This window comes from Mizuhopecten yessoensis, unplaced genomic scaffold, assembly GCF_002113885.1.
Source record: "Mizuhopecten yessoensis strain PY_sf001 unplaced genomic scaffold, ASM211388v2 scaffold716317, whole genome shotgun sequence".
Taxonomy (NCBI): domain Eukaryota; kingdom Metazoa; phylum Mollusca; class Bivalvia; order Pectinida; family Pectinidae; genus Mizuhopecten; species Mizuhopecten yessoensis.
Window position 1 is genome coordinate 55336 of NW_018480056.1, and position 26311 is coordinate 81646.

The window sequence follows — 26311 nt, forward strand, 5'->3', positions numbered from 1 at the left end:
TTTACTATTTTGGTTCTCTGGTATGCACTTATAATAATCCAGTTTTCGGTAAACGCCGCAACTTAGGTATTTTTAAAACTATATAGAAAGTTAAGTGATAACTGGTGCACATTGACAAAGTTCTTGCCTGTTGCTCTTATGAAAACTACATGTATAGTGCTATGCCAGAATATATTAACAAATACATGTATCTGCATGGAAACATCACATAGATACAAATTGTATAATATCAAATTCATTTCATGCGGCCGGGCTTTTTTTTATTAAAGGGAGATGACTACTTCAGTGTAGCAATATTTTTCATCGAACGCACCCGACTTCGACATCCGCTTGTTTACAAGTTGAAACTGAAAGTCGAACTGCAGACGATAGGAAGGTTATCTCAGATTTCATCCATGATAAAATACAAACACACGGTAAGATACAACTGTGGGATGTGTGGTCCGTTATTGTAAAGAAACAGACTATTTCCTGTTAAGCAAGATGTCACCATGTGAGACGGCGAAGACACCACTGTTAGAGTGGTGTCAGTATTTACTATAAGCAGGTCGTGGAAAACCACTAACTTGCGTATAATACGCGAATTCGCCTATTATACGCCAATAAGGGTATGGATTTGTTACTAAAAATAGCCAAAATCACTTGAATCATAACTTTTTCAAATTGTTCGTCCATGTCGCATTTATTCAGTCATGAAACATAATACAAATGCAAAAATAAACTTTATTTACATGTCGGAAAGTACCAAAAATAGATGCAATACTTCCGGTAAAGTGACATCAAGTTTCTAAGTAGCCGACGCTTTCAGTAAACAATTTTTAGCAAAATATTATTTACCTTGTAAATTACTGCGATTTTTAATAATGTCTTGCAAAAGTTACTGATGAAGAGATAAATTGGGTTATTTTTAGTAACGACTGTGAGCAGTAATGTGCGTTACTTTGCTTATCAACTATGTTCAGTCTTTAATGTAACCTTTGATATGAGTTTGCAATCTCTTCCTTTACACTACATTAACAACTTATCTAATTATGTCATCGTTGTTGAACGACGCCAGCCCTTTACCTGCCCAGTTTCTGTGCCCGCCCGTGTATTTGTAGCACACTGTCTGAAAATTGTGATACACTATGGTCCAAGAATACGGAAACGGATCAGTGATATTTTTTTACAAAATTATTTCAACCTTTACATCTGCTACATTTAAATGTTTTCATAGAATAAGGTACACAAGAATGAATTGAATAAGAAAATTCACAGCAACAGCAACAAACATTTATGATTTATTTTCAAATATTTCTTCAAAATGGGAAAAGATAATCAGACTTGACAACTAAGCCCTGTTAATTATTAACAAAAAATATATTATATTTGTGTTTTGTTTAAAAGACAGATAAGACAGGTTCCAGTGTTAATTCTTGCTGTCATTTCATTAGCCTGAGTTTCCTCTGGCCCTGACACCACTGTAACCAGATTTAACATTTTGTCAGATCAGATGTTGCATTGTGGGGTGTTGGGCCCCACAACAGACATGTATCTGTGAAAATGTCTCATTCTAGTGTCGGGGCCATGTAGGAAACTCGAACTAACATTTCAGGTGGTGGTTGAACAAGGTTCTATTGAATATTCTTGTTGTCATTTCAGATGGTTACATGAAAGGAATCTGATAAACCTACATGTCTGAAGATGAACGCGACTGGAGGTGTAGCACGGAAACAAAAAAAAAACACCTTTTAAGAAAACTGTTTACGATGAGCTTCACAAATGCAGGCTTATATGAACACTAAAAATGAATACAACATTTACAACCCTATCGAGAGGCACAAGGCTTGTCTCAAATACTGGCTGGCAATCTTGTCATACTGGTATTCTCTGTTGTCATAGAAACAAAGACACCACAAGGGAGATAACTCCACGAAAGAAGTGTTATTGCTCAGAAAGCAGACACCCAGTCTGTAATGAATTGCTTAGACGACAAAAAACACAGTTTTCACAAAGTAAAGACCAATTTGGCCAAACCTCTCGACTCTACTCCAGTTTAACAGTTTGTGATAAGAGATACGGAGGCAAACAAAATGAATTTCTGTTGAGAAATGATTGCCCTTCCTCTGTGTGTATGCCAACAAGACGTGTGGGTGTTCTGTCTGACCCAGAAAACAAGGGAAAGAAACAAGTTGGTATCAACTTTGACACCATTGGGAGTTGGAACAATCGTATCAATATGCCTATTCTTATGAAAGAAAGCATACAAACAGGTAAGAATTTGTATCACACTGAATGTTGCCTCGTGTTACTGCCACCTCCAACCCTGAACCTTTTTCGTTTTTGTGTAGTGAATTAAATATTATACTCACTTTCAGTTTCTGAAATTTGTCCCATTACAAATGAAAAACAATGGTAGTTTCCCCCAAAGTTTCAATTAAAAAGAGTCAAAACAAAAGAACTGTTCTCAGATTCAATTTAGTGGTATATACAGTAGTTTGAATGCAATTGGAAACACAACATAATCTAAGGAGCGGCAGGTATAAGGTACCATTCTCAAAAAACCTGCGCTTTGACAGAATAAATATGGTAACATTAATATAAAATGCTTCAAATTGACCATTATAATTGACAACAAATTTTAAAGTGGACATTGCTTTCAATTCTGAATCATTTTGTTTGTACATGTGTATCCTATTATTTCATCATTGCATATTCCAATTAAATACCTCTTCAAAAGCATTCAGTTTGTTAGAAACTTGCCAAAAAATAAAATGTTAATTATCCCCGACTTATTTTCTACATTTCGTTTCTAGTAACGATCAGTATTCGTAGGTGACATTTCAGGCCATAAGTACAATAACTTTAGAATGTATCATCCTTTTACAGGAAAGCTGATCCCTCAGATTCCACTGGAGAAGATTGGAACAGCATCCCTACTTGGCCGTCGGAACAGGAATGAAGACAGATATGCCATCAAGAAATTGTCCCCAGAATATTTGTATTTCGGGATATTTGATGGACACAACGGAGACTTGGCTTCTGCGTACTTGGAAAGTCAAATGAGCAATAACCTGTCCCTATGGTTGTCAAGGGAACAAGACAACAGTGTGGTTCTAAGACAGTCATTTATAGATGTCAACAACAGTCTCGCCAGAAATTTATCATTCTACTGTCTAGGTACCTATGTTACCATAATTCTACTTCAAAACAGTAATCAAATACTGAACTAGATTTACTGTTCAGGAAATAGAAGATATTTTCTCTATGTTTATTCCTGTACTGTAGATGATAATGTGATACGTAACTAGGGATCATTTTGCTATCATTAAGAGACAAAGTTGACTTCCTGAAGTTGGAGATACCTCGATATTTGAATTCTTCCCTTTTTTCTGCCCTCCGGGGCATGGGATTGGTCACTATAGAGAAGGCATCCATAGTTTATTTGTTGCTGGTCTCATATTAACATTCTACTGGCAATTCAATGAAATGCTCTATATTTTTTACTTTAAAGTTGGGTTTTTAAACAGTCCTTAATTTTCTAACAGATTTGCTAAAACGGTATGCTTTTGTTAAGACCTATTAATTAGCTGTTTATTTTTGTGGGCTGAATTTTTCACTGAAAAATTGTTTCTATGAAAATCGCTGAAATAAGGAACCCACAAAAGACGGCCTTTACAATATCTGTGACTTTTGGGGTTGAGATGCTTAACTTGTGCTTTCCCCCTGGGACTTTTTGGAGGACCCATTATATCTCTTTGTAGTTAAGGATACTGTTAGTTTTGTGACATTTTAGTAGAAAATGGTTACATATGTGTTTAGCCGAGTTCCCCCTGGCCCTGACACCAGATTTAGACATTTTGACAGATAAATGTCCAACACCAGACATCTATCTGTCAAACATGCCTTTAGTCTGGTGTCAGGGCCAGAGGAAACTTGGGCTAATATGTATTATATTGATGTAAATCGATAAAATTAATGTTTTACGATAAATATGTTGTAGGTGACGAACAGTTCAGTGCTGGAAGTACAGCCACTGTCTGTCTGTTACAACACAGCACTGAACTGACGATTGGCCATGTTGGGGACACACGAGCTCTCCTATGTCGGGGAGGTAAATCAATCGCCCTCACTCAAGATCATCACCCTGACAATATAGAGGAAAGAAAGCGAATCGAGGCTTGTGGTGCAGTCATCACACCAAACAGTCTGGGGACGCCCAAAGTCAACGGAAATCTCAGTATGACGCGCTGTATTGGTAATCTCCCTTTGAAGAAATATGGTGTTACAGAACATCCAGAAATACAGACAAAAAAGGTCGGTCAAGTTTTTTGACTAACTTTTGCGATTTTTTAACATAATACTATTTTGGAGAAAGTCTCCAATTTGCCATGAATATTACAAGGGATAATTAAAAAAAATCTCTTCTCCTTTATGTTCAAAAACACTGGAAAACATTCTTGTTGTGTCTCATATAATGTTTATATTATTATTGTACAATATTTTGTTTAATTGGAAGGGGCCAGAAAAGAGAGTGTTTGGGGAAAAAGGCACATGCTGAAAAAGGGGAGGGGTGCTTAAAAGGGGAGGAGCACGAATAAGGGCAAATTTATTTCAATTTACACTATAATTTTATATAAATATTGCATTTACAGTATACATATATACACATTTTTCAGGAGACATGCTATATTTGATTCTTGTAATTTGTTTGTTCTAGCTTGACCACGGCCGTGATGCCTTTCTAGCGCTGATCAGTGATGGGGTCAGTTTTGTTCTGAGTGACCAAGAGGTTGTGGACATAACATGCAGCTGTACTCACCCCCAGGAGGCAGCAAATCGTGTAACTGACCAGGCCCTACAGTTTGGGTCCGAGGACAACACAACCTGCGTGGTTATCCCCCTTGGTGCCTGGGGTAAATACAGCACAGATACAGGGACTATACAGTACAGCTTTGGTAGAACATTTGTACCAATTCGAGATTCATAATTGTAAGAGTTATTCCCCTTTGTGGATGTTTTCAGTCTGGAAATTATTTTAGTCAGAAGAAAATGTGATATGCTGATTATTTCCCTTTGTGTTAACAGCTCTGCAGGTATTTGGATGATTCTGTACATCTTAGCGAAACACTGGTTCCTTTTCTCAGTCTAAGGGTGCATGTATTTCAGCCAGAAGACAGGATGACCTTCTTGATTATCCCCTGTTGTAGCAAGAATTACTTCCCTGCTTTTGGCAAGAAAGCAGCTCATTGTGGCTATGTCTGTCAGAACTTTTTCGTTATTCGTAGAATTTATTTCCTTCAGAGGAAATAAAAGCCTGCATGATTATCTCCCTTACAGCATGAGCCAGTTACAGGGAAGATGCAGAGAAGATGCAGGGAAGATACAGTATATAAACACGAATAAAGTCTTAATACAATGTTTGTTATTTGAAAACCTTGTTTGTTCTTAGTGTTCTAAAGGATAACGTGTATATTATGTATGTATTTACTATTTAGAGAGTGTTAATAGTGTTCTGTATAATATGTTATATACATAGAGGTGACAGTGCCTAGAATCACCCTGAGGATATCACTGTCAGCTAGCAGTACATAAACTGTATTACAAAGATATTATGTTTACTTCACATTTGAGGGTTAACAGTGCCTAACACCAACCTGATGGTACATTTGTATCATTATAACTCTTGAGCACATACACTGTATTAGAATCAATAGTGAGTGAAAGTGCATAGGACCCTGAGGATATCTCTGTCATCAAGTGGTACAAAGAAAATATAAAATTCATCAGAGGGTGACAGTGTCTTAGATCACCCCCAAGGATATCTCTTTCTCCCACTCTTCACAGGTGTGTCTCCCGTTTTAGCCGGGAAAGATAAGCTTGTCACCCCCTAGGGGAAGATAGCCTTGTGCCGATAAGTACGTGTTCAATTGTGACGTTAACAAAATGTGTCCGGGGGGGGGGGGGTAATTGTGACATTATTAAAAGTGAATGATGATATCCATACCCCACTTATGTTTTTGTTTACAAACATGGCAGACTACTGTCAGTGGAATTTTGACTGAAATAATAGAATGGGAGAAAAATAATTATCCCCTACCTTGTGGGTGTAACAGAGAAATCTCCAACCCTCAGAGATTTCTTTCTCCCTCGGGGTGATTTGTTTTTGTCTAACCCTCCGGGTGATTTGTTTTTGTCTAACCCTCGGGGTGATTTGTTTTTGTCTAACCCTCGGCAGAGCCTCGGGTAAGAAACCAATCAACATCACCTCTTGTGTTGGAGATTTCTCTGTCACACCCTCAAGGTAGGGGAAGATTCTATTAATCAGCAAGTGGTACATACATGTATGCAAATATAACATTCATCAGGACGGTGTCTAAGACTGAAGATATCACTGTAAACAAGCAGTATTTATAATTATTTTTCAGTTAAATCATTACAGGGTAACAGTGTTGTTGGTCACCCTAAGGGTTCCATTGTCATCCAGCATTACATATGTAAATATTACATTCATCTGAGGGTGACAGTGGCTAATATCATCCTGAGGATGTCAATGTCCCCCTGCAGTACAGATATAAATATCAACTCATTTTATTCATTAGAGGGTAACAATGTCTTGGGTCACCCTGAGGATAATAATAATTGTCACCCAACAGTACATATATCAAAATAACATTCGTCAGAGGGTGACAGAGTATAGGATCACCCTGAGAATATAACTGATCCAGCAGTATGTATATGTGGTATATAAATATTACATCTATTAGACAATGACAGTGCCTTGGGTATCACTATCATCCCAGTCACGGATAAATATAATACATGTACCATGTTTGGTCTAATAAGCATTAATTACTCTACCACTTAGCAATTCAGAAAAATGTGAATGACTGAAGAACCTTAAATTACTCAAGGTCTCTTAAGGATCCCTGTCCAACTGCACTGTTTTTTCCTTATACCCAGTAGCCTCCCCTTATCTTCCACTTGGCTATATACTGTAGCACAGTTGGACCAGGCCACTTATTGACCAGGTAGCTCTATCAGTTAAAGTGGTAGTATAACAATCTGAAGTCCAGTATTTGAATTCCAGTCTAACCCTTCTCTAATTTTTCACTGATTTTTTTTTATTGTTAATGATATTTTGTTTCTTTTTCTTCTTTATTTTTTCTCACAAAGTTCCTGCAAGATATGATTTTCTTTTCAGAAATGAGTTATCAAAGCTGTAGTCTAGCCTGAAAATACAATTTCCAATACTTAGTTACAGTTTTTGCCAGTGGGATGGGTATCCTTTAGACAATTTTTCAACTCTGTGTTGTAAGTCTGTACATTTTTGTCAAAAGTTGTGAAGAAATGAACTTCTCAGACTAGAAAGCAGTGTTCACAGAAACTCCAAAACGAGTTCACAGACCATGCCACACAGAAAAATCATGTGATTGACTGGGATAACTCCAAAGTTTTGGACAGAGAGAGCAATCCGTTCAAGCGGCAGATAAAGGAAGCCATCTGGATACGCCACAGTGGGCCAGTTCTAAATCGAGACGAGGGGGCTCAAAGACTCTCCCACATCTATGACCAAGTATTAAACAAAGAGTAGCTGGATCGAGTCATTTCGGTACATATATAACAACTTTTGTACATACGCGAAAGCGTAGCAGAAATCGAAATCGATTTTGTGGACAACTCGTACACATTTTACACCTTTGTGTGCCTACGCTTCACTGGTCATTTGTCTGATGAAGGTGACAGTGTACATATCATACAAGTCATCGAAACGCCACATAGAAAATTGTATTGGTTGTGTAAAAAGAACTTTTCATAATCCATACTTACCAACATGAAGAAAATGTTCAGAAATCTCCAAAATGAGTGTTTTTCACCCAGAAACAGTTGGTTGAGAACCTAGAGGTACAGAATCTTGAAGATGTATTTAATATACCCCTAAATCTAAAATTCAATGGGAACACTGAGAAAGCAACACTTATAGGGGATAGGTTGAATACATCATTTATAAAATGTATCAGGTAATGTGTTTCTAGGTTCTTTATGTATGGTACTAGTTGGGGGGGTGGGGGGTTAATGTTGGAAACACGTTTCCAACATGACTCTAGCTTTGATAAATAATTTCTGTTGAGAAAAATATATTAAAAAAAAAACATAAAATAAACAAAAAGATATCAACACTCAACAAGTGTTCTGTAAATAAATACCGACGAGAACAGGATTCGAACCTATGACAAAACAGTAGTAACCATTAGCTACCTGATCAACAGTGGTTCCCAGTCCAACTACAGTTTATAGTTAATTATACCTAAAACAAAATTCAGGGGAAGTAGTTGTATTTATGAAAAACTTAATTGGAACTCGTTAGTGTTGTGCCTGCGTCGGGACAGGGCTCCTTAAGTCAGCAGAATATTGCAAAATTAAAACTTTAAGATTTATACCATGAATCTCATGAAGAGAAAAAATACTGAATATCCTTCCTATGCATTTGTTACAAAAGCAAAGAAAGCTGGTATCTTCTGATTACTGTACAGAACTTTAAGTCGAAGAGATTAATAACTTTTGTCATTGAATACAAAAATAATAATGCTCCTGATGAAAAAGAAAATAAACGTTCAAATTATACATGTCAGGTTTTCACTCTATCTGCTTTGAGATTTTATCTCAAAAGTACACCAAAGAAATCAACCTGAATTAAATATATGTGAAGTTTTCTTGGCATGGAGATCGTTTTGAGATTAAAACCAAAAGTCAGATGATGCTTCGGAAGAAAAAATGATACATGGAAATAATCCTGACCGGGCTGTGGAATAGGTTTGTGTTAGCACGGAGATAAATGATTATCTCCAGGGGGGTAAACACAGGTGGGATTTGGGTTTTTTTTATGTAGATATTATCTATTGAAAAAAATCCAGGTGTGGTTTTAAAATTACATGTGTTGACTAGATCTTACCACCTGTGTAGATGTTACGTACAGCGTTGATGTGTTTAGCAGATATAAAGGGTGTATGTGTTGGGGGGAGGGGTACGATTTGTTCCTCCAGGATATAGGCCACACAAGATTAACTTGCATTTATCTTTTAGCCTGAAACATATTTCCGTCACATAGATTTCTCCTGGTTTCCTTCGGTGTGCGGTAAATCTATAATATATGTGTTAACTATTAAGATGAATGTATTTTTTTTATAGAATATTACAATTTACAAAACCAGCAAACGTCGTTTCCTTCAATATCACCAAGGTAAATTTTATTTTTATTTTCTCAGCAGATTTCCTTTTAGTGTTGATTTTAAAGTTAAGGATTTACAAAGTTCTGTTAGTTATTGGGAAAATACAACTAAACGGCAAATGAGAAAATAACGTATTATTCTATTAACTTGGAAAAAAATAAGTAGAATCATTACATCGGTGAAAAGAAGTTCAGTTCCTTTCTGATAGTATGGGTTATCTCCCCTACCATGATAAAACGAAACAATGCCAAACCACAGGGACATGAGGATTTAATTTGTTACATCTATATTTGGACCTTAACTTGGGTTTTCAGAATAATTTCACATGTTTTAGGCGTTCAGATCAATTTTTGTTAAAAAAAAAATGACACCCTTCATGACACCCTTCTCGTATATACCATTATCGGGGTGGCATTTTACCGAAAATCGATCTAAACCCGTAAACGTGTAAAATAACCCTCAGCACCACAGTTCATGTCTAAATAAAACTGTAACAAATAAGCATGTGCTTACTGCCAGGGGTGTAACAAACGAGTTTTCAATGTGTAAACCCAATGATAAAATGTGCTGCCGAAAGCAACACACCGAAGCGCGCAGCGCGAGGATGGGGAGGGTATGGGAGACAGGCGCGTAGCTGGGCTTTTTCCTATGTGCATGCATAAAGTCGCACCGAAGGTGCGAATGCGAGCGCCGAAGGGGCGAAGCCTTTCTGGGGGGGATCTATATTTTAGATCTAGAAGCTCTGTCGTGCCATCTGGTGACTTTTTGGATACATTTTTGAGTGTTTAATTTATTTTACAGACAACATTTTTTGGTTGATTCATTCACTTTTTTATTGGAAAGCATCGCAAAAATTCAAATGTATTTCAAATGCGAAAGACAGCTCTTTTTTTCCCGGCAAAAATGTGTCGATTGTTGGAATTCCTCGAAAATATCCGTTGCGTCATATCTCTTTCCTGATGAATCTAAATTAACTAGAAATTTAAAATGTCGGAGCCAACATGTACAGACTAATTTCATATTTTTTGCTGTTGTGTCCCCCAAACCCTTTTTATATCATCAACATTTCTCAGAATATAAGATGACGGTAGCTCCTATATCGATGTTTAGATATGTGTATACACATATATCCAGGAGCCCTACTGAAGATAGACCTTGGACTACTCTTAAAAACATACTTTATCAGTTCATGACAGGGAAAAATGAATGTATGTAACTACGTGTATCTATGATGTGAAATTCTCAATAGGCCTATATAATGTCACAGATTAGCAAAAGCTAGGGGGTCTTACCCCTTCCCATCGATGTGGGTCTGGGGGTCTCCACCAGGAGAATTTTGTTTTCTAGAACGCCTGAGACGCGTTCTTCCGTGTTCTGGCATCAGTTTCAATGGCCCTTTTAAAGCAAGAAAATATTATTTTCCCCTATTATTTTACAAATATTTTGCTTTTTAATATTTTATATCATATTGTCTTTGTTGCTTTTTTATTATTAAAATGATGTGAAAGCCCGGTCTTTTTTGCTACATAGGTTGTTACGCGCCTGACTGCTGATGTAAACAGGTAAGTAAAGGTCATTCTCTATAACATGTATTACTAAAAACCAGGAAACTTAACAGACAAGCCTGTTCTTTGTAAAAATGTCAAGGTACAATACTAGCTCAGTCATAGGTTACAGCATTTCGGCCAAAATTGTCGATGCCATTATTTAACTTTCGAGTTTATAAAAAATGAGCATCCATAGGATTGATCTAACACCTGGGCCCGTGCTCATGAAACTGGTCTCGTGCTCAAGCCTGGATTCATTGCTCAAACCAATTTTCTAGTAACTCGCTTAAATCATGTCAAAGAATCATTAAGTCAACTGTAAACATTGTAAACACACAATCCAGGCTGAGTATAAGAACGGTTTCATGAATACGGGCCCAGATGTGTTGATTCAAACCATGCCCGAACAATGTCATACGTACATACGTAGCTAATTTGTGCCGTTTTGTCAAAAGTGACTTGTGGAGTGTAGTAGCCTTTGATTATTATCTTCTTGGAAATATACGTTGATTATGAAACCAATGCGTCACCCACAAAAAATAAAATAAAAATCCGAACTCAATGTTGTTGTAAAATGACGAAAGTAACTGAGAAGACTCGAAAGTAAAAGGAAATACAGTCTAGCCCATCTTCTCCACCCGAATCTCTTTCATTAAAAAAGAAACAAAGCAGGACTCGAGCCCATGTAAACAAGATGGAAAAGCGTCACGTAGTATCTATCTTGCTAGTTGTCTTCCCGCCGACCCAGAATGGCGTACATGAAGGCCGCCGAAATCATGGCTCAAGTTTTTTAGGTCACCTGAGACAAATTCTCAAGTGACCTAAAACCAAAATTGTGAATTTCATGACCCTGGGGTCTCACGTTTCCCCCTGGGGAGGGGGTAAACTTGACTATAGTTTATAGAGGGAAATCACATTTTCGACCAACATTTGTTTAATTGCCATTGGAAGATATTCAATTTAGGTTAGCATTATCAGTATTGGATAGCAGTTTGATGATATGCACATATCAGCCCTGATTGACCCCCCGGTCTTGATGGGTGGGGCCAAAAAGAGTTGAACTGGCTGAAATTTCAAATATCTTCTTCTCAAGACGAAGATATAGTAGAATCAAATACTCTTCACAGATGGAAGGGTCTGAAGGTGCTTTACCAAAATTGTGAATTTCATGACCCTGGGTTCTAACGTTTCCCCCTGAGGAGGGGGTAAACTTGACTATAGTTTATATAGGGAAATCACATTTTGGACCAACATTTGATTAATTTCCATTGGAAGTAATTCAATTTAGGTTAGCATTATCAGTATTGGATAGCAGTTTGATGATATGCACATATCAGCCCTGATTGACCCCCCGGTCTTGATGGGTGGGGCCAAAAAGAGTTGAACTGGCTGAAATTTCAAATATCTTCTTCTCAAGACGAAGATATAGTAGAATCAAATACTCTTCACAGATGGAAGGGTCTGAAGGTGCTTTACCAAAATTGTGAATTTCATGACCCTGGGGTCTCACGTTGCCCCCTGAGGAGGGGGTAAACTTGACTATAGTTTATTTAGGGAAATCACATTTTGGACCAACATTTGATTAATTTCCATTGGAAGTAATTCAATTTAGGTTAGCATTATCAGTATTGGATAGCAGTTTGATGGTATGCACATATCAGCACTGACTGACCCCCAGGGGCTGATGGGTAGGGCCAAAAAGGGTTGAATTGACTAAAATTTCAAAAATCTTCTTCTCAAGACCAAGATATAGTAGAATCAAATACTCTTCACAGATGGAAGGGTCTGAAGGTGCTTTACCAAAATTGTGAATTTCATGACCCTGGGTTCTAACGTTTCCCCCTGAGGAGGGGGTAAACTTGACTCTAGTTTATATAGGGAAATCACATTTTGGACCAACATTTGTTTAATTGATATTGGAAGTAATTCAATTTGGGTTAGCATTGTCAGTATTGGATAGCAGTTTGATGGTATGCACATATCAGCACTGACTGACCCCCAGGGGCTGATGGGTAGGGCCAAAAAGGGTTGAATTGACTAAAATTTCAAAAATCTTCTTCTCAAGACCAAGATATAGTAGAATCAAATACTCTTCACAGATGGAAGGGTCTGAAGGTGCTTTACCAAAATTGTGAATTTCATGACCCTGGGGTCTCACGTTTCCCCCTGGGGAAGGGTAAACTTTACTTTAGTTTATATAGGGAAATCACATTTTGGACTAACATTTGTTTAATTGCCATTAGAAGATTTGTTATGGTTTATAATGGCAAATGATATTTGAATATTACATGTTGATAACTTGATTGGAATTATAACCCTAAGTTGACAGTTTGATACTTTGAAATTTTGAGCCATCCCTACCCCCAAGGGCTGTAGGGTGGGGCCCAATGGAGTCCGTGTGCTAAAATAAAATTTCTTCATTTTCCTTGTTTAGAATCAGAGTTGCTAGTTTCAAATACTTTTCAATCTTAAATCTGCATGCTTGATATTGAATAAGGTGGTTTTATTGTTTTTTGTCACTTTGAATAATATTTCTGTTCATTTTAAAAACAAAAATCAACTCTCTGTATAAATATATCAGGTGACCGTTAAGGCCATGAGCCTCTTGTTTCGATTTAGGATGTAACTGTAGCACAGCGGAGAGAGTACGCTTCCGGTGACCAGGGTTCGAATCCTGGTCTAGCCCCGCTGAATTTTTACACTCAAACCGCTGTTGAAGATTATAATTTTTTATTTCATTTTCATTCTTTTTTTCTTAAAAGCCCCGCAAAGTATGGTTTTCTTTTCAGAAATTATTTATCAAAGTTAAAAAAGTTTCCAACACGTATCAGAGTTTTTTGGCAGTGGTACAGGGATCCTTAATCATTCGCCCCTGAAGACACATTTGAACTCTTCCAAATCAAGGGTTGGAATAGTTCATTATGAAAGTTCAGGGGTGAACGAGTTAATCTTTTTTTTTTTTTTTTAATGCATTAACTCCTCATAGATTAATTACCGTGATTACGTTAGTACTATTCCAACAGAACTTTGTATGCGGTCGGAGCCAAGCGCATGACGTATGCGACGACAAATGTGTCTCTTCCAACACACTAATTAACAGGGGCATTAATCGTAATCTGCTGAATGTTAAAATAGGCAAAAGTTTTGAAAAGATTAAGCGATACCTGTCCTTTGAAGATTACAGAGGAGCGACATCCGACTTCAAAGCTTGTCAAGTTTACCGTTACACTGCCGCAAAGTTCTTTTGCTGTGTGTGAAAGGATCAAACTAGTCAATTATATTAATTGTATAATCCACCAGGTGGCGCGTATTGTGATGACATATTCCTGGGGATGCAGCGAACGTACAATTGTAAGAACGTAACCCATATATAATCTCGGGATGAACGTAACCCCTGGAATGTCGAGAATGGATTATCAGGCGTTAAGATTATTCAGTGTCCGTATTATCAGAAAACCAGATTTTCAGGGGGTTCGGAATGTCTTGCAGGAGTTCTAATTAAGGAGGTTCTAGTGTGTCACAGAAATTTGCATATTTGCTGACCTTGACCCGAACAAATATGCCGCAATTGTAAATTAAGAAGATCAGCTAACACCTTCTCTTATTTTATTCTCACGTGATTTGTACTAAAGCTGGTACAAAATAACTTGAAATAATACTTTTCTGTCGCAAATTAGAATTATGTCATAATTTCGTGATACGTTTTTCGTAATCATAAAATGTAGATTTAGGCGATATCTACTTCAAATAAAAAAAGAATCACATAGCTCTGTTCCATATTTTTTCGGAACTCAAAAGTTAAATCGTCCGTGTATATTTTAACGATCTTATTTCAAGTGGTAGGAACGTGCTTCCTACATTAGCCGTGTACACGCTCGGAAAACACAAAAGTGTCCTGTAACGTACATTGATTTTCCTTAGTTTAATTTGTTTAATTTGATTTAGCAATGCTCTTTTCTTAAAACCAGAATGTTTTCTGACTGTTGAGTCATTTTAAGCTAGGGGAAGGGGTTCCTGTAAAGAAAGAAAAAAAAAGAGAAAAAAAAATTGGAAAGGAAAACACAAGTGAAAATTTACTCCGTTGATATTATCAGTAATATGTGAGAAACTCTTTAGTAGAATATGTATAAACTCAGACTATTGGCAGGGTGCAAGTGGTTTGTCGGCTGTCTCAGCTGGCTTTTCATGACCCAGGTACTCTTCTCCTTCCCCCTTAAAGTTTTGTTTTGATAATACACATTCTACGGTTGATAATTTGTTGGCTTTGGGAAGTCTACCAGCAGACGATCCAAGAGTGTTTGTACTTTAACCATCTTTAGTGTCGTAATGTTGTAAGTAATAAAAGCTCTAACGCTCCAAACTTGTCTTCACACCCCCTGATATTGTATGTAGGTTATATATGTAGGCGCGTAGTGGCCACGTAAGCAAATAAGCAGTTTAATGTACACCAAAAATACTCAAGTGTACTATTTTATTGGTATATATTGTGTGAAGTTCGAAATTGTGCTTAAATGTTTGTACAATTTAAAAAATATTATTTTGGGCTCTTTTTGTCCATTATACACCTTTTCATAACGACTGCTAAGGATCATCCTCAATATCCAGGGGTTAAGCTCACTTTTGCTCTCTACACCCCTGGAATATGTCGCAGCAAAATTGAAGGCACGAAGATAGCTGTTTGATTGGCCGCGGGTAAAAAAACCCTGACCAATCGCTAGGCTGATACCTGTCCTCTGAAGATTACAAAGGAGAGACACCCGACTTAAAATTCTATCAATTTTTACCGTTATGTGACCGCGAGATTCTTTTGATGTACATCAAATGATAGAACTAGTCTTCTTGTCTCATCAACAAGGTGGCGCACACCGAGCCTTCAATTTTGCTATGACACATTCCAGGGGTGAAGAGAGAAAAAAGTGAGCGTAACCCCTGGATATCGCGAGGATGATTCCACGGGTGTAGAGGGCAAAAGTGAGCGTAAACCCTGGATATCGAGGATGATTCCAGGGGTGTAGAGAGCAAACGTGAGCGTAACCCCTTGATATCGAGGATGGCTAAGAATCGGTACTTTGTATTCGGAATCTAGGGCATAATGATGCCGATTATACAATAAGTAATGTTATGCTCAAGTAATTTTCTGTCAAATGAAAAACAATCAAGATTTTTTGTTTCGGTATAAAAGAAATAAACTAACAGTTGCAAATAAATCACGGGTCCCTTGTACGTGTTCTGCGGGTAATTCATCCTCGAAATCCATCGGTTCCGCTTCCGATCGACATATTTACTACAAGATTTGTATAAAGAGCGGAGCCCTTAGGCGTTGAAGATGTGGCTACTCCTGTCTCTCTCCCTTCCCCCTCCTCTCCTCGGGGTACCATCAGGACAAACAATAATAATTTGTTTGAGTTGGTTGAGCTTGCTTCGAAATTACAGTCAAATGAATAAAGTCAAAATAAACTAACTGAACGTTTATTATCAGTGACATGCCCATAGCGATACCATTGTAGCATTTGTTAAACTTGCTCGTGAAGTTTAAAAAACTTTCATACATAGACTTGCTATTCATTTAGGAAAACATATATTTGGCATTCGGCTTCGGTCCAAAGCAAGTTTAGTCAATCGGAAGCAGACCAATTAAGATGTCAACACAAAAACAGTCCACAGTAGATGATTCCGAAGCGCATCGGCTTTTTCCGTATGCGAACTTAACCATTCGAGTATGTCCGTGTCTCCCAAAGCCGATTAGCACTGGGACGTACTTGTTTCATCATCAGCTTTCTCTGTAAACTCGCAAACAGCTTTGGCTTTAAATCTGTAATGTGTTTAGCTACTTTGTTTCGTTGTATGGCGTATGTTTGGTTATTTTCGCTCTACCGTTGTTTCCTGTAGCCATATTTGTGAATTTTCCTACAGGAACATAAACTACATGAATCTGTTTTCTATAAATGACGACAACTTCTGCATCCGGTGGCTCGTTAACCTCCAGTTATACGCCACGACATATTACTCTGTTATACTCTCCTCTTGGCTACGCTTCAAAATGTAAGTCGTCGAGCGAACCTGAACGGAGAGAAAGGATAATAGTTCCGCTAATCCCGTCCACATTTGCTATGACACAAACGCCAGCTACCCTGACTTTGTCGTCGCATCTTTGACGTTTGACAGCAAGTATCATGTTTGACGTTTGACAGCAAGTATCATGTTTGACGTGTGACAGCAAATGATCATGTTTGACGTGTGACAGCAATGGTAATGTTTGACGTGTGACAGCAATGATCATGTTTGACGTGTGACAGCAATGATCATGTTTGACGTGTAACAGCAATGATCATGTTTGACGTGTGACACCAATGATCATCTTTGACGTGTGACAGCAATGATCATGTTTGAAGCATTAATTTGGTACTGTACGCTTACTTGTCCATTTTTCGCTCAGTGTAATTTTCTTATATATACGTATGGAATATATGAAGTCAAGCACTATTGACTGTTGCTGCTATGAGATTATTACAGCTCTAGTGAAGGGATTCAATAGAATTGTGCATTGTGTTTAATTCGTGAATTCCCTGTTGATGCAAGATAGCTCAAATAATTCTGCATACAACATCTTTAAACATGTTACATGGGGTGAGTCTCAAATGGCATTTTTTTATTTGTCAAAATACAGTACACTTATCTCAGGATACAACTTGTGAATATTGTGTGCTGACACATAAAAGGACAATGAAAGCACCTTGTCGGAGGTCAAAAAATATGTCAATTGACATACAAACGTCCTTTTGGTACGCAAAATTCTGCTTTCCCGGAATCTATCTGCATATCATATCTGGCATTTCAGGTTCAAAACGTATTTTATGATAGACACAATGTCCTCAGTTGCCCTCAATCAGTTTCAATAATTGGGGTTATACAGCAAAACATATAGGTCACAGCCACCTATTTTCGATACACGACACACTACTATACTTAGATACACCGCTGTACCTAGTTTGGTAAATCATGATAAAACAGTGTAAAGGGTATGTATATGTATCAGATAGGTTTTTGGGACAAAAAATGGACGAAATGCAAAGCTAAAATATGACCTTTCATAGTACCGGAGGTGCACTAATACCCCCGCACACACCCATTACTACCTCCTGCGAAGAAAGGGTGCGGTTGTACGTGTCTCTATGAGCATCTTGTTTTGGGATCAATTGCTCATTTGCATGATGGAATAGATTTCCGGAATATGAAGAAAATATATTGATTGGCTACATGCGATTGCAAAAACGTTCCTATTTATATTTTCCTTCGTATGAATGACAACATTCACTTCAGCTCTACATGCAGGAGTCCTGTAAATTTCCTTAGCATGTACATCTGCACGTGCGTCGATGTGAATAGGTACGAATTGATATAAGCAAAAACGTTTAGCTAAATCATAATCTAATTTGTCAGTAGAGATTCTAATCTCACAAAGAAATGGTGAAAAAGGAGAGCTGTGTCTTTTTGCAGAAGAATAAGCGAATTGATTCCGTCCAAACCAAGTACTGCTTTGGGTGGAACGAAACTAATCATTTTCCCGCCATCAAAAGAGGGTATAGTCTGAAGGGGTTTCCGGGATACACGCCAACCGGATGTGTGACCTATGTCATCAGAACATTAGTTACACAAAGTTGTCAAAATATATCTACTCTATCACCAGGGAGTTTAAACATTGGAGACTTGTTTGATTCATTGATTGCGAAGCCGGATTATTTTCAAAGCAGTCTTTATTTCGAAGTCATTTAGATAGTAGGCAATCAATTGCTTATTTTTAAGTCCTTCTTTTTTTTCGCATGTAAACATATAATGGTATGAAGGTTTAAGTGATGTTACGCCCCTACTTTTATATCAATTTGTTGCAATAATAAATAATGTAACGTGATGGTTACCAGTAAAACCTCTATAGAACAGGGAAATGTTGTTTATACCTAGAACTCGAGGTAAAACATCTATAGAACAGGGAAATGTGGTTTATACCTAGAACTCGAGATAAAACCTCTTTAGAACAAGGAAATGTTGTTCATACCTAGAACTCGAGGTAAAACCTCTATAGAACAGGGAAATGTGGTTCATACCTAGAACTCGAGATAAAACCTCTATAGAACAGGGAAATGTGGTTTATACCTAGAACCCGAGGTAAAACCTCTATAGAAAAGGGAAATGTGGTTCATACCTTGAACTCGGAAGTATAATCTCTATATAACAGGGAAATGTTGTTCATACCTAGAACTCTGAGGTAAAACCTCTATAGAACAGGGAAATGTGGTTCATACCTAGAACTCGAGGTAAAACCTCTATAGAGCAGGGAAATATGGTTTATACTTAGAACTCCGAGGTAAAACCTCTATAGAACAGGGAAATGTGGTTTATACCTAGAACTCGAGGTAAAACCTCTATAGAACAGGGAAATATGGTTTATACTTAGAACTCCGAGGTAAAACCTCTATAGAACAGGGAAATGTGGTTTATACCTAGAACCCGAGGTAAAACCTCTATAGAAAAGGGAAATGTGGTTCATACCTAGAACTCTGAGGTAAAACCTCTATATAACAGGGAAATGTTGTTCATACCTAGAACTCTGAGGTAAAACCTCTATAAAAAACGGAAATGTGGTTCATACCTAGAACTCGAGATAAAACCTCTATAGAACAGGGAAATGTGGTTCATACCTAGAACTCGAGGTAAAACCTCTATAGAACAGGGAAATGTGGTTTATACCTAGAACTCGAGGTAAAACCTCTATAGAACAGGGAAATGTGGTTCATACCTAGAACTCGAGATAAAACCTCTATATAACAGGGAAATGTGGTTCATACCTAGAACCCGAGGCAAAACCTCTATAGAAAAGGGAAATGTGGTTCCTACCTTGAACTCGGAAGTAAAATCTCTATATAACAGGGAAATGTTGTTCTGAGGTAAAACCTTTATAGAACAGGGAAATGTGGTTTATACCTAGAACTCAAGATAAAACCTCTATAGAACAGGGAAAGGTGGTTTATACCTAGAACTCCGAGGTAAAACCTCTATATAACAGGGAAATGTTGTTTATACCTAGAACTCGAGGTAAAACCTCGTTAGAACAGGGAAATGTGGTTCATACCTAGAACTCGAGGTAAAACCTCTATAAAACAGGGAAATGTGGTTCATACCTAGAACTCGAGTGAAAACCTGTATAGAACAGGGAAATGTGGTTTATACCTAGAACTCAAGATAAAACCTCTATAGAACAGGGAAATGTTGTTTATACCTGGAACTCGAGGTTAAACCTCTTTAGAACAAAGAAATGTGGTTCATACCTAGAACTCGGAGGTAAAACCTCTATGTAACAGGCAAATGTGGTTCATACCTAGAACTCCGAGGTAAAACCTCTATATAACAGGGAAATGTTGTTTATACCTAGAACTCGAGGGAAAACCTCGTTAGAACAGGGAAATGTGGTTCATACCTAGAACTCGAGGTAAAACATCTATAGAACAGGGAAATGTGGTCCATACCTAGAACTCGAGATAAAATCTCTATAGAACAGGGAAATGTGGGTCATACCTAGAACTCGAGGTAAAACCTCTATAGAACAGGGAAATGTGGTTTATACCTAGAACTCCGAGGTAAAACCTCTATATAACAGGCAAATGTGGTTCATACCTAGAACTCCGAAGTTAAACCTCTATTTATTTATTCCCTTTATTTCTTACAACATGAAGATTTTATAAACATAATAGTTACATATAAGAATTAATCAACATATATACATACATGGACATTGAAAGAGTACAAGGGTATCGTTTCTTTAATGTGTACCTAACTAACTATATACTCCTTTATTTCCTCCAGAATGAAGATTATAATGATAGAGCATCACAATACAATCATCAATTAAACATCAATTATCAAAATTATTATACATATATATTACAATAAATTTATGTTGTTAACATATTAGGGCATATAATTTAAGCTAGCAGTATCCGGCCCTTTTGATTATTTGACAATAATCAGCATAGATATAGTAAATGGGTCATTTGTAATATGATATTATCATTCGAAAAAATAGTTTAACAGACGTCATACGGAACTCTTCTAGGTCTGAGTTGCACAAATTGTAAGAAAAATTCCCCCAGATCAGAACATGAAATAATTGACTTTCGTTTAAGGCGTGCAAATATACACTGAACAGTATATCGCTAATATTAATGATATTACACCATATTTCGTCCCTAAATTCGTCAGTAGAACTACATTGCAGAACTATGTGGATGGCAACATCTTCATAAAACTGACCACATTTATGACATAATTCATTATGAGCCAACCATCTCATGGTAACAATTAATTTCATTATGTAATAAACAGCTTCTCTATTTCCTGGGAACTTTTTACATAATTTCCACAGCTGGTGTGGAACTAACTTGTCATGTATTAAAACAAACCTAGAGAAGTCAGTATTATTACACATCCTATTTAACCATACTTTTTCTTCATATCCATGCACAGGATTTTTAACCTGCATTTTCCAACGTGTTTTAAGAGGAAACCATCCCTCATTTATATACTTCTGGACCGGATCGTATAAATTATATTTTTTTAGAATCCTTAGGATATCATACGCAAAACCATACCTGACATTATTTTCTCTATAGAACAGGGAAATGTGGTTTATACCTAGAACTCCGAGGTAAAACCTCTATAGAACAGGCAAATGTGGTTTATACCTAGAATTCGAGGCATACTTTCAAGAACGGCTTTTTTTCAAAGACGGGTTATTATTAAAATATGTTATTCAAGTCTTACTTCCAAGTCCGGACCATTTTCAAGTCAGGCGGTACGATTCCACGAAGCTTATTATATCGAAAGTTTGCACATAGTTAGTTTTGCGAGTATAACCTTAACCCAGTGATTATGTCAGAAGATTTCTAAGAATGCAACGCTTATAACTGACTTAAGATTAATTGTTTTCGGAACATTCACAAAATGGTTCAAACATGCAAGTTAGCGTTTGCACTATATACAGCTATATAACTCAGATGCGCAATCAGCATACGAAACAAAAGCATAGCTGTGTAACGCTGGGGGGGTTTCACGTCACAGTTCCATCAAATAATTTAACCTGAAAATAGTACAATTCCATTTTACTTCTTTAGGCATTTTTCTATTATTGTCATGATCTAATTTCAACAAACTTTTTAACAAAGTATGCAATAACCATTTCATGGGGAGAAGGTCGTTACAGTTTTCGATTTGGCGGAAAATATCAATCGAAAACCATTCGGGAATATCCGTCAAAGTTTGAAATTTTGTTATTGGTTTCTCCGATGCCCCTATAGCTACAGCAAAAGACAAAGAGAGAACCACTCCACGTTCTACAGGGGCCCACATTAGTCGCCTCTTACGCCATACACTGAGATAAAGCAAGATATTTTTTTATCATTTTCCCCTAAGCAGAAGACACAAAACAAAACGAAAATAAAAATTCCGTAGGGGCCCCACCTTAACCGCCTTTTACAATAAGATGCATTGGTAACAGCATAGTTTTAATTTCCCAGGAACTGCATAGGATCCTCTCGAAATCCAAGGGTTCCGTTCTAAAATTATATATTCCCGATGTCAAAGACATTGTGCGGTAGCGTAAAGGTAGACCAACAGGCTTTGAAGTCGAGTATTGTTTCTCTGTAATCTCAAAAGGACAGGTATCAGCCTAGCGATTGGTCGGGTTTTAAACCCGAGACCAATCAAACAGCTTACCGTGTACCGTCGTGTATATCGAGACAGGAACGTTTCCATTTCGAAGACTGCACGGGTGGTGTAGTATAACATTGTAGATTACAGAATCATGCTAGCATTCTAAATTAGGATCTATATAAGGCATTCTTCTCCTGTGAATGTAGACACGACAGAGGGGGTTCTGGTCCGATCTATCGACTTCAACCTTCAGCGTGACATAAAGTGATGCATTGATTCAGCAAGTGTAATGATATTACAGCCGAGCACGCTTTGTTTCAGCGACTCTTGCATTGGCAAATAACAAAATACCAGTACAGAGTCTGTAAATCTGGGCCTGGTTTGGTTTATGGAATTCAACGTCCTATTACAGAGCTGAGGTATTTCAAGGACGTGCCTTCGTGAGTTTAATAGTGTATGCGTCTGTGAATGAGTACTGGATATGTTGGTGTATTTGATCCTAGCGGTAATGCAGATCTGATGCCGCTTTAGAGCGCTACCTCACTATAATTCCATGCCGAAAGCACCGAGTGCAATACTTCATCCGCCTTTGTATATGGTCGCTAACCTTTTCTGACAGCAGGCAAAGTCTGATGATGCGGGTGCCGAAGGAGACAACGCTGAAAAGAAGAAGTAGATTTGTGACCCCAAGTACCGTAATGTAGGCAACAGCTCAATTTGTGGGTTTTACAATGCCCTCTTAGCATAAGACAAAGAAAAAACCCGCTTCTGCCAAGGCACACATAAGTAGCCTCTTGCGAAAACATGCATGGAATGGTCCTGGAGTCTGTACATTATGGTGGCCTTTATATGACATTTCGTCTTTTCGTTATTTCGTTTATCGCTGGGCGTCTAATTGTTACGTCATTTGTTTGTGAGAGTAACGTCATCAATCTTTGAGAAAACGACGTAATTTTCTCACACAAACCAATGACGTAACAATCAATACCTGCTCACAAGAAAAGATAACTCTGCATTATGCAAAGACGGAATAGTAGAACTTATTACATCAAATACACACTGTATAAGTAAGTTAAGTCACAGCGCCATGTAGTACTGCTTAGGAGCTGCTGATGAACAGTGCAGCAATAAGTGTGTCGTTTGCCGTTGTTACCGTTCGATTATATTAGAAGAATCGGATCGGAAGTTAATTTGTTATAATTAAATTTTGTTTACCGTATACATTTATAAAATTAACTTAGTGATTGTTTTTGGCAGGTTTACGAACAAGTTTTACTTTTCGTAATACGTTTCCTGATGTTACCACACACCTACGGGGATAGTGGTTTCTAATTTACCTCGTTCTGTTGGAAATGCATACGCAGCTTTAATTACTTTGTCGGTGATTATTTGACCAACAATTTAATCATCCAAGCTAACCCCCCGTGGGATTTCAGAAAATGAATGACTATACTCGGGATAATCGGCATTCTTGTAAAGTCATATGTGCCTTTAAAAGTACATAGAACAGCAATATGTTCCGTGTTTGCTTATCTCTTTTAACTAATCTGGGGGGTTTTTGGCGTTCTAAACGTAGCAGTCTTCATGTAACGTTAACTGTTGATAGCACCCGGTAAAAAACAAACCGGCTTATGTATAAACGACAATGTTTAAGCTTAAAACGGATAACTGTAAAATTTGTTTGCAACTTCTATGTCAAATAAACAGAAACTGAAGAAAATCAATTAATAGTATTTAATCTGTGTACAAATCGCGCGCAGCGTCTCGAGGAAGTTGGGTACCACGGTGCCCCCCCCNCTCCTGCAATTCGCGTGAATCTACATATACGTAAAGGCGAATGTTTTGAAAATGTAGGTGATGCACAATCCCGATTGATATAAGAATTGATCTACCTGTGTGTTTTCGTTGGCCTTAGGATCACTATTTAATGGTTTTATTTGGTTTGGTTTTGTTTATTGTCCTATTAACTGCTTAGGTCATTAAGGACGTATCTCCGTGTATGATTTGTATGCGTGCGTGTATGTGTGCTGAAGGCGAGGTATACGATGTGTTTGCCCTCTTGCGATAACGCGGTTCTGATGCTGACTTCAGGATGCTACCTCACGGCACTCCACCCGGTCACATTATACTGACAACGGGTGAACCGCTTGTTGCCATTCCCCTTAATGCTGAACGTCAAGCAGGGAATAACAACTACCATTTTAAGGACTTTGGTATGTCCCGACATGGGGACAGAACTCATTGCCTACCCCACTTGTGAGAACGTAAAACACTAACGCAAAGTGTGAGGTATTGCGAAGCAGGCACTAGGAAACAAAAAGGTTTCCAGGAAGTAGAGAGAAAATATAAATAATCAAAATTTTGCAATGGGGGCAGAAGATCACTTGTGGTTTTTAAATGTCACCTTAGCAGAACGCACAGAAGAGAGCCCCCGATTATGCAGGGTTCCTCACATTAGTCGCCTCTTACGATCATGTAGTAGGATACAGCAGGCCATTTCTTCCCCCAAACATGCAGGGGAACACTACGTATTTAATGATATTGCAAGTAACATCCAATCAACACAAAACTTGTTTTCGGGCGACAGCTGCAACATTTCTAATGATCTGGAGGGATTTTAATTATGGTCTAAACAATGGAACGTCTATTTTAACTCACACAGAACGCATGATTATCACTCGAAAACAATTAAACAACAAGTATCTAATTAACAGAATATCACTAGAACAATTTAACTATGCGAGGTCTATCTCGTATAAGGGTAACGTATTCATCTGCAAAACTACACAAATTATGAAAAGGTAAAACATAATAAGGTGGTAAAGAGTTGGGAAATATCTCATTAAAATTGAAGCACAAAATAGAACAACTAACTCTTGATTGAAATAACTAGAAGAATCTCAAGTGCTTTACATTTGACAAGGTTTTAAAATGTTCTTCGAAAATTGGGATTGGCTGTCTTAAAGGAAAGACGGAAAACAAAACAAAAAATAGTCCATCTGAACAAAATTGTCCACAGTTAAGCTTCCGAAAATCGTAGACTTGTTCAGGCACAATACAAGACAGGCTTTTCCTTGTAAAACCGGATAATTAATATCTTCATTCCACATATCCATCCTTTCTTTACGGAATTCCATTACCGTCTACGTTCTAAATACCATTTATAATAGGGGGCCGCGGTGGCATTCTGTAACATGTACCACTAGCCCTCCACTGGGTCGCGGGTCGAGGCCTATGTGGGGCAGTCACAAGAGGGCGACAGGTACTTGCCGTAGGTCGGTGGATTTTCTCCGGAAACTCTGGCTTTCCTCCATCACCAAAACCTGGCACGTCCTTAAATGATCATGGCTGTTAATAGGACGTAAAACACAAACAAAACGAACCATTTATTATCTTCATTTGCTAATATTTACATTCTGTATGCTTAGACCCATTGACAAAAATTACATTCATAAATGCATAACACAGGTGTTCATAGAATCTCAGCACGTGGGAACTGATAGTAACCTGATCACACTGCGTAGTAATACACTACAAAAACTACTCACTCGGAACGACCGACCTAGATGCTTAATTCTTACATCTTAAAATATTATTGAACTGTGCTTTGTGAAATATCCACGTATTCACGTGTCCTGTGCTACAAATAAACATTGAATATGGAACTACATTTTGTTGTGTTATTGTTGTTGACGGTTGCTAAGATCTCTCACGATAGTGTCACATTTCCCCGCGAAAAAACACTGTTCTCGCCACTGCGTTGCACCCGTGTATAAGCAGGAACAAACCCTGTTTATTTGTTTTATTCGTTGTTATATCGATCCACTGAAAGGATTCGTCAATGTAAATATA

At 37.7% G+C, this 26311-nt stretch overlaps 1 protein-coding gene across 1 annotated transcript; it reads left to right on the top strand.

Moving 5' to 3' along the window:
• The first annotated feature begins 317 nt into the window (after positions 1 to 317).
• On the top strand, positions 318 to 5415 carry LOC110442990 (protein phosphatase 1K, mitochondrial-like). The gene is made up of 5 exons (XM_021486910.1): positions 318 to 416; positions 1642 to 2252; positions 2869 to 3159; positions 3983 to 4296; positions 4700 to 5415. Exons 2-5 carry the CDS (start codon positions 1787 to 1789, stop codon positions 4967 to 4969), a joined length of 1341 nt encoding a protein of 446 aa, XP_021342585.1. The 5' UTR covers positions 318 to 416; positions 1642 to 1786; the 3' UTR covers positions 4970 to 5415.
• Positions 5416 to 26311: the final 20896 nt, after the last annotated feature.